The following is a 16,015-nucleotide window of genomic DNA, read 5'->3' as shown; positions in this document are numbered from 1 at the left end:
ATTTGTGTGAATGATGAGCTTGTGGCCAAAAGGTTTGCCATTTATTGTCAAGACGTGGCCAACATCAAGAAGTTGGAGCAAATCAATGTTCAGCATTTTAGGTATGGCTACAGGACAGCTGCCGGGAAGCCCCCAGTGTCATTAACACAAGAGGAAACCGCTCCCCCTCCAGGTAAAAACACATGTTAGTCATCTTCTGGAATGAATGTCGCTTATCTAATGCAGGGGTGCCCAAATCTGGTCCTCGAGAGCACCTATCCAGCTTGTTTTCCATGTCGCCCTCCTTTACCACACCTGAATCAAATGATCAGCTCATTAGCAAGCTCTGCAGGAGCCTGATAACTATCCTGATTATTTGATTCATATGTGTTGGAGGAGGTAGACTTTGAAAACAAGCTGGATTGGGGCTCTCGAGGACTGGACTTGGGCACCCTAGATCTAATGTAATCTGACCCTCAGTGACACAGCAAGCTGGACTGGAAGCCTGTGATCGAAGGACGACGCCCTCTCAGGTCAATGTTTGTTAGTGCACATGTCCCACTGAGGTGTTATCATTTCACTGTTTTTTCCTGACCCCACCGCAGAACCCAGTGCGTGGTATCAGTACAAAGGTCACAGGTGGACAAGAGTTGCCAAACAGCCAATCCAAGAGGTGAAAGTTGATCAACAGGAATGAGGTCAAAAAAAATTTCAGAAATGTCAAGTAACGTTAGCTTGTTATTTCAGGCATTCAGTAGAGGATCCGGATGCCTCCTTGGCTGCTGCGTTCAACTCCCACCTCACTTTGTTGCGGTGAGCAATAACTTCATGCTCTTATCTGATTGTCTGAAGTGAATGATGGTGATTTTTGTTTCGTTAGGTTGATGAGGTTCCTCAACCCACGTGGCAGCTTAAAGGAGGCTGAGACGAGTGTGAGTTACTTAACCGTGTATAGGACACTCATTTAACTTATTGCCTGCCATTGACAGTGTTAAATTATTGTATGTTGCCGCCATTTACCCCAGGCAAAGTTCTGCAACCAGTCAGGGACGACAGGCTTTTCCAACAAACTTTTACTTGTGGCTGGATATTATTTTCGTTGATAAGTTGCTAAACAAAATTCTTAGTACAAATATACGATGACGTTAAAAGTTTCAATGGATTGAAGGTGATACTTTGGCAAGTTGCACTGGCAATGCCAAACTAATCACAAGATTGGTTTGCTTGGAGGTCAATCATTCACTTTTGAATTCAACGCCAAACTAATCACAGGATTCGTTCATCTGGAATGTCAGTAATTCTTTCAGGAAGCAGTTTTCGCAAAAGGGAGTTTTTGCAAAGTGCTGTGAAAAGACGACAAAGAAGTTGTGTCTTATCTAATTGCTTGAGGTTTTAGGAACATAATCAGGTGCGCTAGCGACTTAAGATGATTAAAAAAAAACTTGGAGAAAAAATGTAGAATATGTAGGCATTTCATTAATTATTAAAATGTTTAATTTAAAAATGATACAAAACAAGAACATGAAAATTACACAATGTAATTGTAAATTTAATTCATTAATTAAGTAATTCAAAGCAGTCCTTCCAGTTTAAAGGAATTGGACGTCCATTTTGGTTAATGGCAGGCAATGAGTTAAAACTATGAAATTAGGCGGGAAAATAATCAACTTTTGTGTTTTGGGGGCCATAGGCAACGTGTATCGTTGTTTTTAAATTTGATTGATTTTAAATTTAAGAAAATCTATAAAAATATTTATATATATCATTGACACCAGCTGCATGTCGGCAACACTTGTAAAGGCTACCAAATACAGTGGTATCTCTACATACGAATTTAATTCGTTCCAGGACCTGGGTTGTAAGTAGAAACGGTCGTTTGTCGAGCGCGATTTTCCCATAAGAATACATTATAATTAGTTCCACAGCCCAAAAACCTAAGCTAAATCCTTCATTAATACTGCAAGTAATATTACTAATAGCTTATCATAATTATTAAATTTGAAGTGCTTAAAAAAAATTTATTAAAACATATAGTGATCCCCTGCTACTTCGCGCTTCAAATTTTGCGCTCTCAGTCCATTGTGGATTTTTTTTTTCCAAGAAAAAAAAAAAAAAAAAAAGCTGTCCCAAGCTGACCATGAAGTCTCACTCTTGCTCCCTCCCTATCCATGCCTTTTTTTTTGTCAGGCCGTGCACTGGAGTTGCTTTTTAAAGTTAACAACGTTGACAGATGTTTGTGTCTGATTTTGCCAGAGTTACGAACTTCAAACGCGCCGCATGCGTCAATCATCCTTTACCTTGTTAAACAGTTGCTGTGGCAACTCAGTGTGTGTAACTGAGCAGTGGAGTGGAGTCACTCAATGAAGCATTTAATAAAGCCAAGCATTTTTATACTACAGTACTTTATTTAAAAAAAATAATAATTCTGTGGGACAGTAACATGTTTAAAACTCATCATAATTATTAGATTTGAAGTGCTTAAAAACCATTCATTCGTTCTGGTCCCCATTAACCGCGAAAAATGAGGGATCACTTTTTTTTTTTATTATACTTTGGAGGAAAAAAGTGAAAAAAAGTCTTATACGTATCTCTTTCCAATGCTAAATCTGAATAAAAACAAAAAAATGTGAGTTTTTGTTTTTGTTTTGTTTTGGGGGCGGGGGGTGCGCTACTTCGCGGTTTTTCACTTATTGCTGCGGTTTCTGGTCCCCATTAACCGCGAAAAAGGAGGGCTCACTGTAATAACGATTGTCACCTTACAAAGACTGCTGAACGGAGGTCGGAGAAGAACCGTCGAGATAGTAGACATTCCTTCTTAATTTTTTTTTTTTTTTTTTGTATACATCTTTTTATTTGAGTTTTTTTGATACATGTACCTGAATGAATAGATCTCAGCCAAACCCAAAGTAACGATTCAATTAGGGCTGCAGCTATCGAATATTTTAGTAATCGACTGAAAATTCTATCGATTAATCGAGTAATCGGATAAAACATTTTTTTTTTAGGTACAGAGCAATTATAAATATAGATGAAAAAACAAGACATTTAATCTAATATTGAACCATTTTCAGTCAGTCAATGACTTTATTTTCGATGTGCATTGTTGAAAACAGCCAACAATTGCGTCTCAAATGTGACAAAAAAAAAAAAAAGACTAATTCACTTTCACTCGAAAAACCTTTAGCTCTTATAAAAAATATATATATTTCTTACCTAAAAATGTAATTACGCTTGATAACACACATTACTTAAAAGTGTTTTTCCCACGAGTTTCAACTGAATTTCCACTTGTGTCAAGCTATAAGTTCTAGTTAAGTTTTAAGTTATTCTAAACTGTAAGTCATGATAGGATTTTGAGTTTTTGCAGTGTTCAAAATAAATGTTGTGCTGTATTGGAGCACATTAGGCACCAGTGCTACTTGGTGTTTTATCCAGCAATGACTGCTGAGCTCAAAATGACAGTTAGCATTATTAAGTTTTTATTTTACACCCTAACCACTCTACAGCGCTGTTTTCACAGATTAAATAATGCCTGTATGTAAGAGTTAGCCACGCATCGACAGTAGTCATAATGAATAGAAACCTAGCCCTCGGCAGGGATAACGTTACGTTTAGAGCTGAAACGAATACTCGAGCAACTCGAGTAACTCGATTTTAAAAACTGATCCGAGTAATTTTATTCACCTCGAGTAATCGTTTATTTTGACAGCTCTAAGCATCACGTTTTGCTCGGACATCTTTTAATGCGGGACAATGCGCTGATGTCACGTGTGTAGAGGAAGAAGCAAAAAAAAAAAAAGAAAAAACAACTTACTGCAGACGACAGCCGCTAAAAACGTTGCTAAATACTAGGGCTGTCCCAAACGACTAATTTTCTCCCGATTAGTCAGCCGACTATTTTTACGATTAGTCGACTAATCTAATAATTAATTTTTTTTTTTTTTTTTTTTTTACTAATTTAGCAATGAAATTTTTGTTGACGCTTATCAATTCACAAAAAACATATTGGAACACTCAAATTATTTATTAAAGTACAAATAAACACGTAAATAACAATAATAAATCACAAATAAACAATTAGTTCAAATGCTGATAGAATTAACTAGTGTAGCATCCCGATTGAAAAGATGGTCTCTTAAACTGATGGTTTACAACTTTTATTCCATCCTTGATGTAAACACACTGTAAGAGCTACGGTGCACACAAATAAAGCAACACAATTAGAAATTAACAAAAACTTTTCACCTTTTTCCTTTTAAACCTTATTTATATATCAATGAATTGCCTATATGAATTGCCTTTACCTTAATGTATTACCTTATCATTGACAATCTCTCCCTTGAGTGCAATCACTGTATATACTGTATATATTTATGACCTTTTAACCTTATATAATTTTCTATACCATAAAATAAACCATAACATGAAATAAACCTTTCAATTAGCATTAAGAACAATACTAATAGCACTTATAGGCCCATTGTCAATGAAACATTATTATTTAGTAAGGCGACAGCACCCTCTGGTGTACAAAAAAAAAAATTACAAACTGCGTGAAGGCGCTTGAGGTGTTTATTCACGGCCGACGTGCAGCCAAGCTTGGCATTGAAGAGACAGGACAGAAGAGTGTACTCTCCTTTCTTTCTTTGAAATAAGGCAATGTTTTGGACACTCTGGTGCGCTTTTTTTGGCTTTGTGCCGCTTTCCCCGCTTGCAAACAGAGCATCCGACATTCTAACTTTCCACGCATATATATTTTTTAACCCTTCATTAACCGTCGACGGGATGTTGTGCTCGTCGACGGATTTACGTCATCGATGACGTCGACTATGTCGACTAGTCGGGACAGCTCTACTAAATACTAGTCCGCACGATGCTACATTGGTAGCAGGTAGCGTCCTATGAGTCTCATAGAGATCACATGTATGTTGAACTAGATGCTAAATGACAGACTCGGCCGCGTCTGGGCAGCGTTAGTAAACAGCCGCCACCTTAAAGCAGTAGAGCGCTAAGCGCTAATAAAGAGCGCTAAGCGCTAATAAATAAGATTAACGTTACTGTCACGAGCTGAAGTAACGTTAGCCCTGCGGAGGGCTAGGTTTCTATTAATTATGACCACTTTCGATGCGTGGCTAACGTGTCTTACATACAGGCTTTAACATAACATTGCGTTATGGAGTGATGAGGGCGTAAAATAAAAACTCAATAATGCTTACTCAATTTTAGCTCAGTAGTCATTGCTGGATAAAACACCAAATAGCACTGGTCCCTAATGTGCTCCAATACAGCCTGTATCATACATTTATTTTGAACACTGCAAAAACGCATTTTTTTATTTTTTATTTTTTTTAAATAAGATCTAAAGGTTTTTTGAGTGAAAGCAGTGAATTAGTCTTTTTTATTCTAGTTACATCTGAGATGCAATTGTTGGCTGTTTTCAACAATATACATCGAAAATAAAGACATTGATTGACTGAAAATGGTTCTAGATTGGATGAAATGTCTTGTTTTCTCATGTATATTTATAATTGCTCTTCACCTAAAAATATATTTGTTTTATCCGATTACTCGATTAATCGATAGAATTTTCAGTCGATTACTCGATTACTAAAATATTCTATACTTGCAGCCCTAATTAACATGAACATTCTTTCTGTTGAAGACAATTTCTTTTTCTCGGCAAAAACAAACAACAGAGCCTTAGAACAGTAACAAAAACAGTATTATTTATGTTCGCCGTAGTTACGTTAGCGAGTGACAGTAACGTTAATCTTATTTATGAGCGCTGAGAAGTGCACAGCTTTAAGATGGCGGCTGTTTTATTAACGCCGCCGAGTCGGTCATTTCGCATCTAGTTCTATGTACATGTGATATCTATGACACGCATACAGACGCTACCTGCTACCACGTAGCAACATGCAGGCGTAGTTTTTAGCAACGTCGGCGCAGTTTGTCACGGCTGTCGGCGGCAGTAAGGTATTTTTTTTTAATTGCTTCTTCCTCTACGCACGTGACGTCAGCGCGTTGTCCCGCATTAAAAGTAGTCCGGGCTAAACGTGATGCTTAGAGCTGGCAAAATTAAACGATTCCTCGAGGTGAATAAAATTACTCGGACCAGTTTTTAAACTCGAGTTACTCGAGTTGCTCAAGTATTCGTTTCAGCTCTAAATTCAATTAATCTTTTTCATGGCCCCTTTGGTGTAAGAAGAAAAGGGTAAACACTTAGGGCTCAAGTACACCAGATGCATGATCGTTGCGGTTCCGGTCCGACTCCGGTAAAAAATAGCGCCGGAGCCAATCCGTTCCCATTATATCCTATTGTTCAACGTATACCGGCCGCGTCAATGTGCTCCGGATTGCCTGCGGACTATCTCCGGCGTGCCGCAGCCCGCCGGATGGTATAGGCTATTTTCTATTTTTGCCGGACACGCATCCGACAAAATGGGCGGAACTGGGCCTGGACGTAACAGCCCAGTTGCTTATTCACGGTTTAAACACCAGCGAACATGGACGGAGAACGTTTCATCATGGAGGTGGAAAGTCACAAAGTGATATACGATGCAGCAGGTCGTTGTTATAAGGATAGCATTAAAAGGGAAGCTGCAAGGTATCGTATTATGTGTGTTTTTCTGGAAATGATATCAAACACACGACGTGCTGACAACTTTGAGCGGAAAAAAAAAAAAAAAGCAGCGTATCTGGAAGTGGTTCCACCGCAGAAATTCTCGTGCCCGGCGCACACACAATGTCGGTTTGTATACAGAGTCGAGGGGGAAAAGTACGAAAGAGAATAAAAATACACCCACAAGTTTCGACCTGGTGGTCTATTCAAGACGTTTCTCTTTCTTTCCTACATTTTGCGCTGGGCACAGGAATCTGCAGTGTTGAGACACCAATTCCAAGTACGCTGTTTTTTAGTTGATGTAGTATATAATTCGCTATCCATTTTATAAATATTACAGATTATTTACCAGTTGTTTATAACAGCTCTATCAGATGTTATGTGCCATAAATTCTAAATGTGCACAAAGACATAAACCCACCGACACAGCCAAGGGCAAAATAGGGCCCCGCCCCCCTTCCCCCCCACACACGGAGCCCTGATCTCAACATGATGCAGTCAATCTGGAATTAAGAGACAGACATAACTAAAATATCAATATGCAAAGAAAAAATGTGCTCTCTCTCTGCTTCTCTGATGAGTATAAACTCCGTGTGTTTTTCGTTGTTTTAAATGGCACATTATAGCGCGCGATCACGCGAGCGCTCACGAGGGAACGGAGTTGGCGGACCGCAGCCGTGCGCAGCCGGTATGATTTGCCTGTTTTTGACCTACTGCGTGGCACGCAGTCAACACTGAACCGGACCGGAACCGCAACGATCATGCATCTGGTGTATTTGGGCCCTGAGTGTTTGCTCTAATTCCAAGGGAAAACAGAGTTATGATTGGCTGTATCGTGACCAAGTCCTCCATCTATTTTACACAAACATCACTAACTAAACAAGACACACACAACAAAAACAAGCAAAAAACACAAAGCACACAGTTCAATAGTACAGTAGGTAGCACTGATAATATGAATTAAACTCAATAAAATTCAATTTAACTAAACTAACTAAATTTAACAAGATAAAAGGAGAAGGGGGCAGGGCTTTTAGTTGCTTTTTTGGGAGATTGTAAATCCATCCGGGTAATCTTTAAAGAGCTTCCAGGTTTTGTCGAAAGTACTTCCACTACCAGAGAATGAAAATCTCATCCTCACTAGCCTAAAATGAGTCAGAACCTCTTTGAGCCAACTATTACTGTATATGATATATCATCTCGCTAGATTTCCATCTTAATTTCATTGGTAAACGTCACCTTTTTCCTGTTTTCACTACCTGCACTAACCTTCATGGGACCATGTTGATTTCTTCAAGAAAATCCGCCGTGCTACCGACCTGCAGGAAAATAATGAAATTGCGACGCTTTTTGAAATCGTCGTATTTCGAGCATGTCGTCTTATGTCGAGAAAAAAATGACGTGTCAAATTTTTTGTCGGTTGTAGAAAGCATCGTATGTCAAGGTGTTCGTATATTGAGGTATCACTGGATTTAATACTGTGGCCTACATGATCTAAAATGTGATGTCCCCATGTGGACACAAGTTCTGTTTTTTTTTCTTCAATTACCAACAAATAGTCACTTGCCCTGCGAAGGGTTAATAAGTGTAATGAAAAGTACTGTAATGTGAAAGTGTTCATATGTGAATGTTACAGGTGAGTCAACCTGAGGAGCTGAAAGATTATTCACCTCAACATTCGTCCAACACCTTAGAGGATGTGTAAGCTGCCCACTCGACACAACTCTGATAGTTCACCAACTTGACGCTGGAGTTAAGCAATTATAGAAAAAAATCACTATAAATAATTGCAATCAGAATTCATTGATTTAAAAAAATACACGTTTCAGCGAGCTGCCTTCTGACCAGTCGGATGTGATTAAGAAGAGCAACGACAACTGGGCATGTGCAAGGTGTTTGTCCACAATTTTACCAATGACCCATTTTGAAATCGAGCATAGAAAAGTGTCAAGTATAACGCATGTTAATGTACTGTATATTACCCCCACCCCAAAACATTGATCATGTTTCTCTGATTTCTTGTTATCTATGGTAAAAAGAAAAAAAAAAAAACATGTATTACATCATACCCCATTTCAAATCTGCAAATTTTAAATTCCTGACTGATTTTAAGTCATTGGCTGAGCTGCGATCGAAAGCAATAGACTTTTGACAAATACATTTGAGCTAGGCAGGCTGGCAGCCAATATATTCATGTTCATCTGCTGACAGCCCTCCCAGTTCAAATAGATTGGACATCTACTAGTGATAAACTAAATTAGCAGAAGGATGAAAAAAGCCACATAAATTGGACTTCTGTCATTGTCAATGGCACTCAAAGTTAATGGCCATTTAAATCCATTGGCAAACCTCGCAAAAAAAAAAAAAAAATAGTATCCCAAGTTAAATCTGTATTGTAACATTCCTAGAAAGAAGTCATATCCTGAATGCCACTCTTTTTTTGACTGAACCTTTTTATTTCTCATTACTGCTTGTAGACTACTGGAGTTGCTGAATCCTCAGCCTCTGAAATTCATTTCAGAGGATGCTGATAATGACTTGGTAGGCCTGCATTTATTTGTGGAGTCATGTTGACTGCTACGTTTCCATATAACATTTACCCTATTGGATCACTATGAGATGTTGATTTGTTGTCAGGTTCTTCCGAGTTTTCCAAAGACGGGCGACATTCTGGTCGACTCATTTCTCACGACAGAGTCATGCTCAAGCTTGGATGATGCCCCCATCACCGACCCCCTCCGCAGGGTAGACAATCATTTAGGACGAGCTTAAATTGAGTAACAACTGACATTTAGACACAAAATAATTGATGGAAGATTCAAATTCCTCGAAAAGGAAGCCTTGTTAACACGTCAATTTCTCACCTTTTACATAGTTGTGTTTCTGCTCTGTTTAAAGATGTTGCAGAGGAAGCAATTTAGCCTCTCTCAGGTGGACCTTGTCAGCTGGCCCTCCATTGCACGTGGTAACAACACCTTGGTGATTTCATACACTGGTGACCTACCCCAAAGCTACCTGGTCCCCTTCCTCAGCCACATGCAACTTAGCACCATCTTTTCAATCTCTTCATCCAGAGCGGGCGTGAGCACACATCACAAAAATCCTACTTTGTTTCGCCACGTCTTAAACCAACCAGTTGTTGTTATCGCAACTTGCAGCCTGTAGCAGTGGTGCTGTGTCCCAGCTGGAAGAAGGTTGAGTTGGTGTGCGACCTTCTGGAGGATCGCACGATTTCCCACAGATTCAAGCCAACCAGTGTGCTACTGGGTGCTGCTGACGGCGAGGCAAAAGCCTTCAAGATTCCAAAAGACTGTAAGCTACTAGAATGTGACTTGATTAAACTGTAATGAGGACATTCTGCTGTGGCCTATAAAAGCATTAATTGGCATATTTTATAAACTGGCAGGGATTGCTGCAACAGTAAAATCAGTGAAACTGGCCGAAACAATTTATATTGTTTTAAGTCCGACACCTGTTTTCAACTAATTTCGTGTGCGGAACCCCAATGTGATTTGTTTCTCTCTGTCATGACAAGTTTTTGTTTAACTAAATATTTTTTTTTAAACTATGAAAACACTGTAATTGTGCTTGATTCAAGGAAATATTCAAAAATACTGACATACAATGAAAAAAAAAATTACTGCAGTATTTATATGACACTTTTTACATTGGACATGGCTAGTTGTGTGTATTAACAACATAGTAAAAAGGTGAACTGTAGAGAAAGAACTTGACCTGATAGAGAAAACCAGGGATCGGTTTTGGATTCCACATGAGACCTAAAACTGGATTTTATTTTTTAAAATTGTTGCACAGTGTTCTGAGTGATATAGCAAAATTGGATGACCGTACAGTTTGATCTGAAATGTGACTTGATGTGTACAGTATGTGTTTATTCCAGCCAAAGATCGTGTCGGACCCGAAACGCACCTTTAGATAGATAATAACCCTTTACCTGAGTTTACCTCATTCTTCTTTTGCAGGCCTGCTGATAGTGACCACGCCATTCAGCTTGTTTCGTCTCCTTTCGTGTCACTGCTTTATGTTCCTGCGTTTAGGCCACCTTGTGCTTGATGAAGCTGACCAGCTATTTACACTGGCTCCAGACCAGGTGACACCTTTGGCAATGTGAAATATATGCCATGCGATATGTAAATCAAACCAGTAATGCCTAATAAGTAAGGGTGCACGATATCCATTTTTTGAAACCGATATCGATAACTTCCTGCTTCTCAAGGCCGAGAACGATACGATAACCAATAATATATATATATATATATATATATATGTATATATATATATATATATATATAATGTTCAAATGTATATTCACATGGGTTTTTGAACATCTATAGGCCAAAAATACGAGTGGATTCAGCATAGATTTGCCTTTGACCTAACCAGAATTTTCATGACGACATGAACAATAGGCTTGACAAATTCATATCAAAGCATAACTTACTAAATCATAGCCAGTAGGGTTTTAGAAAAAAAAAAAAAAACATTCTACAGCACAAGCACTGACAGAGTCAATAGAAGTTATTACAGATGCGATAGGTCAAAAGTGGTATTCTGTTGGATTTTTTTTTTTTTTTTTTTAAAGCATTTGACACAGTAAATCACAATATATTATTTGACAAATTAGAAAGATTGGGAATTGGAGGTGTAGCTTTAGACTGGATACGTAGTTATTTATTTAAAAGATATCAATATGTGACAGTTGGTGGGAACAGGTCGGAGTTTACATGTGGCGTACCTCAAGGCTCTGTCTTGTGGCCAAAACTGTTTGTACGTATCATTTATATATATAGTATAATGTCTCCAGTATATTTAAAATGGTGCTTTTTTGCTGATGACTCAAATATTTTTTGCGCAGGTAACAACCTAAACAGATTGGCCCAGCAAGTAAATGAGGACAAGAGTGGTTCAGTGCCAACAAACTGTCACTAAATCTTAGTAAAAACAAAAAAATATAGATTTTATTTGGTTAAAAAAAGACTAAAAGAACATCTAAACATTCAAGTTAATCAGGTGACTGTTGAACGTGTTAGAGAACCCAAGGCCTTAGGAATGATAATTGAGGATCACCAGTAGGTGGATGGCGATGTAGTGTAAAGCGCTTTAAGCGCCTTGAAAGGTGGAAAAGCGCGGATAACCCTATACAAGTATAACACCTTTTACCATTTATTAACATGGAATACACATATAAGTCAACTGAAAAATAAATTGGCTAGAAGCATCTCTATCCTTTTCAGAGCTCAAAATGTACTAGATCAGAGGGCCCTTCAAATAATTTATAGTGAACTGATTTTACCATATTTGACTCATTGTGCCGAAATTTGGGAAAACACTTATAAAAGCCGACTGCATCCTCTGATGGTCCTCCAGAAAAAAGAAATACGGATTATTCATAATGCTCAATACACAGCACGTACAAACGAGTTATTTATTACATCCAAATTATTGAAGCTTTATGATTTAATAAATTTCAAAACGGTACAGATGATGTACAAAGCGTCTAAAAATAGCCTTCTGTACAACCTGCAAAGTCGCTTCCAGGCTATGGAATCGAAGTACGATTTGAGAGGAGAAAATGTATTTAACCTTAAAGGGTATGTAACGGCAAAGGGGGTGTGAGACATCAATAGAACCGTTATGTGCCAAGATAACAAATATTGATAAAGTTAACAAAAAAATCACTCACATTAATGAGCAATTATCGAAAATAGATTGAAAATGACGAACATTTCCGAAAGTGTTCCGGAAACAGCCGAATGGGGCGGCGACGTCACAACAAGTGATTGACAGTCGAGGCGGAGCCAGGTGCCATTGTTTTTTATCGACGAGAGAGTAGCGTTCGGGTTTGTTTGACCAAAACATCACTAAAATGGTTCAAAACTGCTGTGCTATGTGGTGTACAAAGAGCTACTTATCGGAATATAGTATCCATGAGTTCCCGAACGCGAAAAAAAAAAAGCTGGACTACGCAGAATATGGGTAAAGTTCGTCCGTGCAAAGAGGGCCAATTTTCTAGACCCAGCCTCCGGCATGGTTTTCTGTTATTTTCCACCTGAAAGCTTCTCGAACTATGGACAAGTGAAATCGGGTTTTGCTGCAAGATTGCTGCTCAAAGCAGATGCGGTGCCCACCATACACCAGCCACCTAAATGTCCCGAGATATCAAGAAAGAGGACGATGAGTGGCAAAGGAAGCTAAGGCTAAGCAAAGGAGGGGAGCAGCCAAGCTCGAAATGGCCAGAGTGAGTACTCTTTTATAATAAAAAAATATCACGCATTGGATACAGGACAGGACACATGTATAAATTATCGCTCGTAAAATATATAGAACAAATCCTCTGATCCCATTCATATTTGTGTCTGTTGGCAGAGCGAAAAACTATGATAGCGCAATAAATGATAATTATTCTATACATTACTTTATTTTGTGGTCACGGTGTATCAGCTTCACAAAAAGAAATGCAAAAAATATCATTCGTTGTTTCCCACACGATCTGCTGCCGATGTTTCATCAGTGTCATTGCTCCCCTCAATGACCGTGTCATTACGCTGCATTGGCGTTCGTTTAGGCTCAAATTGGTAACCTAAAACACCAATTAAAGCTTCGTAACTCTCCTCGTCACCATTAGATGAACATTCGTTACGTCGGATTCGTCACTGAAACGAAACGAAATTGTCTGCCATCATCGCTGCCATTCAGTATTAAAGCACTGAGCCTTTTTTCTTGTTGAAGAAACACCCCTCACTGTCAATTCTGAATTCTCTTTTATTGACAACGAGGGGTGTTTCTTCATGAGGGAACCTGGAATATGTGCAGGATGAACACAATGCAACAGCATAAACAGCTCAAAACACCGCTAATTCTCCCCTCACTAGAAGGAATTATATTGATGCAGACAGGCGCTGCCCCCCTAGTGGCCGGTGGCACTCTCTTCATTTGTAATGACGTCACACACACAATCTGCCAGATCTCGGGCGCCGGTCGTTTTAGCTTGACAATCGAGCCAAATTTCTCTCATTTTCTTATGTGTAATTACACGAAGTGGCATGATATGAATACAAAAGGCATGCGTTTATGGATAAATGATGGAATATTAACATTTTCCCAGGGCATGACATACTCTTTAACTATGCCAGAACAACACTAAAATCATTTTCGATCCCCTACATTGGTGTTCAACTTTGGAATAACTTGGATTCTGGAGTGACCAGCTCAGGGTCGTTGGCTGTTTTTAAGAGGAAATATAAACAATTTCTATTAAACAATTATTCTGCTGAACCAATCTAATTTTTGGAAATGATAAGAACTGTACACAGGGGAAAAGTCTGGGTGACAAGTCAAAACTGTAAACAAAACTTAGTGTGCCCAAAACAAAGGAGGGAAGAAAAACCCAATGTTGAATGCAAACATGGCTAAACTAGACATCTGTCACAAAGACAGACAATCATTTGGCTCTGTAAGTGTACAGACAGCAAACTCTGATTTTTGATAACAAGTATTGTGCCAAATCTGTAAAGACATGGAATTGGTCACTGAGTGCTCTGGACAAGATCTTCTCTACAATGCGAACAGAACCTGGACAACGCCCATGTCTGGGCAACACTTTCAAGTCTGGATTTATGGAAGATAGCTGGGGAAAATGGCGGCTGCTGTGTCTGACCACACTCGAGAGTTGAGGATATTGAGGATACTTCCCTTTTCATTGCGCTGCTGGCTGTCATTCTTCTGCAAGGGCTCGGAGCCCACTGGATTCGTTGGATCTTCGTGAAAGTGCTGGAAAACCAAAGGAAATCAGTGGAATTGACCACTACGGCCGTGAGCGCTATCACTGGAGTGCATGCCAGCCTCAACAAGGCCTATGATGATATATCACAGGTGAAGACCGACCTAGCTGCATCCAACATTGCCACAACCAGAATGGTAATGAAAATTACCACGGAGTTGTGCAACTTGGAGATGAGTGTTCGACGGAATGCAGCAAGGAATGAAGACCGCGATGAGGAATAAATCGACGAAAGGAGGTGGCGGACACGGGCTGCCATCGGTCCTCAGCTATCCCCTATCCTGGATCGAATCAACAGAATGAACTTACTCACACTGAAATAATCTACTGGATCAAATCAACATAACGAACAAATCGCCGTGATCGACAATGACTATTGAGAAGATGAACAGTCAAGGGGAAGGGGGGGGGGGGGGGGGAAGCCTTGTAATCATCACACAATTTGAAATGTCAAAATTGTTATTCGATAATTTCCGTCCTATGGTATAATGGTGGCGGGATTTATAAGCTTCGGCTTCTCCCGTCAGCCCTTTTCGGGTTGAACTGATTGTAAACACAAATGAATGCTGTACGTTTGGATTTGTTACGCCTCAAAAGGAAATAAAGAAGAACAACAACAACAACATTATTATAATGAACAAAACAAAGACCAGAAGTTTTGACTTCAAATAAAGTGCCCATATTTTTTTTTTTCACATAAATATAATTTGAGTCAATCACAATCAATTAGTCAATATCATTGACGATATGTTCCCCTGAACAATGAGCACTGAACTAAAACAAACATAGACCCAACAGGTATTGTGCTTTGTCAGCAGATAAAACATTTGGTGCAACAGTAGAGGAGACTTCTGTGGTTTTGGACCATCGTGCACCCCTACTGATAAGTAACTATCAAAACGTTTTAAAAACCACCCTGGTGTAGAATGAATCTGTTGAATACTAGAAAATGTTTGATCCCAAATAGGATGTGAAACATTACAGATTTTTCCTCTTGTCAGATGGAGAAAATTTTGCAGCATTTTAAGCAGGTCATCTCCCGCCCAGAAATGTCCTCCAGTCCGCAGCAGCTGGTTGCCGTGGCTAAGCGGTGGACGAGCCACATGGAGGCTTTGGTGGCCAATCACATGCCGCATGCTTGCGTTGTCATAGCAGTCCCTGAAGAAGCTGCACTCTATGGAAATGTCAATCAGGTCACTGCAAAGGAACCTTTTCTATCAAGTGACCCTGTGGCAGGGACAAAGATTGTAACATCATCTTTTTGCAGGTTGTCTGTATGACCTTGGAGAGCAACAAGATTGCCGCACTCTTGAGTGCTTTAGATTTCAGGCGTGACACGAAACAGAAAACTCTCATTATCTGCAATTCTGATGAAGAGGTTGAAGACGTATTCAAGGTAAGTAGTAATGACAAGTGAGAGTTTTGAAGATGTGTTGGCTCTCAAAGAAATTTGCATGTTCAGTGGCAACCAGTGTTGCTTTCGTCAAAATGGTGATGATAAAAAAATTTCGTGGACGAACATTTTTTTCATTACCGTAACATTTGCTTATGGTAGGAGTAGTTAGCATCCATCCTCGCCATGTATGGTTGAGCCACTCGTGACGTGTCCTTGA

The 16,015-nt window shown here is 39.2% G+C and overlaps 1 protein-coding gene across 2 annotated transcripts in view; it reads left to right on the top strand.

Annotated features, from left to right (window-relative positions):
* Positions 1 to 16,015, top strand: part of tdrd12 (tudor domain containing 12) — a 63,961-nt gene that overhangs the window by 9,306 nt on the left and 38,640 nt on the right. For both annotated transcript variants that reach the window (XM_057837615.1, XM_057837616.1), the window contains exons 8-21: positions 1 to 172; positions 460 to 512; positions 585 to 652; positions 727 to 792; positions 860 to 911; positions 8,238 to 8,302; positions 8,431 to 8,493; positions 9,079 to 9,142; positions 9,239 to 9,346; positions 9,500 to 9,682; positions 9,760 to 9,913; positions 10,585 to 10,712; positions 15,404 to 15,595; positions 15,670 to 15,798. In XM_057837615.1, coding sequence (XP_057693598.1) covers positions 1 to 172; positions 460 to 512; positions 585 to 652; positions 727 to 792; positions 860 to 911; positions 8,238 to 8,302; positions 8,431 to 8,493; positions 9,079 to 9,142; positions 9,239 to 9,346; positions 9,500 to 9,682; positions 9,760 to 9,913; positions 10,585 to 10,712; positions 15,404 to 15,595; positions 15,670 to 15,798 — 1,497 coding nt within the window. The remainder of the gene's footprint in view (positions 173 to 459; positions 513 to 584; positions 653 to 726; positions 793 to 859; positions 912 to 8,237; positions 8,303 to 8,430; positions 8,494 to 9,078; positions 9,143 to 9,238; positions 9,347 to 9,499; positions 9,683 to 9,759; positions 9,914 to 10,584; positions 10,713 to 15,403; positions 15,596 to 15,669; positions 15,799 to 16,015) is intronic.

Source organism: Corythoichthys intestinalis, chromosome 5 (genome assembly GCF_030265065.1).
Source record: "Corythoichthys intestinalis isolate RoL2023-P3 chromosome 5, ASM3026506v1, whole genome shotgun sequence".
Taxonomy (NCBI): Eukaryota; Metazoa; Chordata; class Actinopteri; order Syngnathiformes; family Syngnathidae; genus Corythoichthys; species Corythoichthys intestinalis.
Note: the sequence above shows the minus strand (reverse complement) of the source record. Positions and strands in the feature narration are given on the sequence as shown.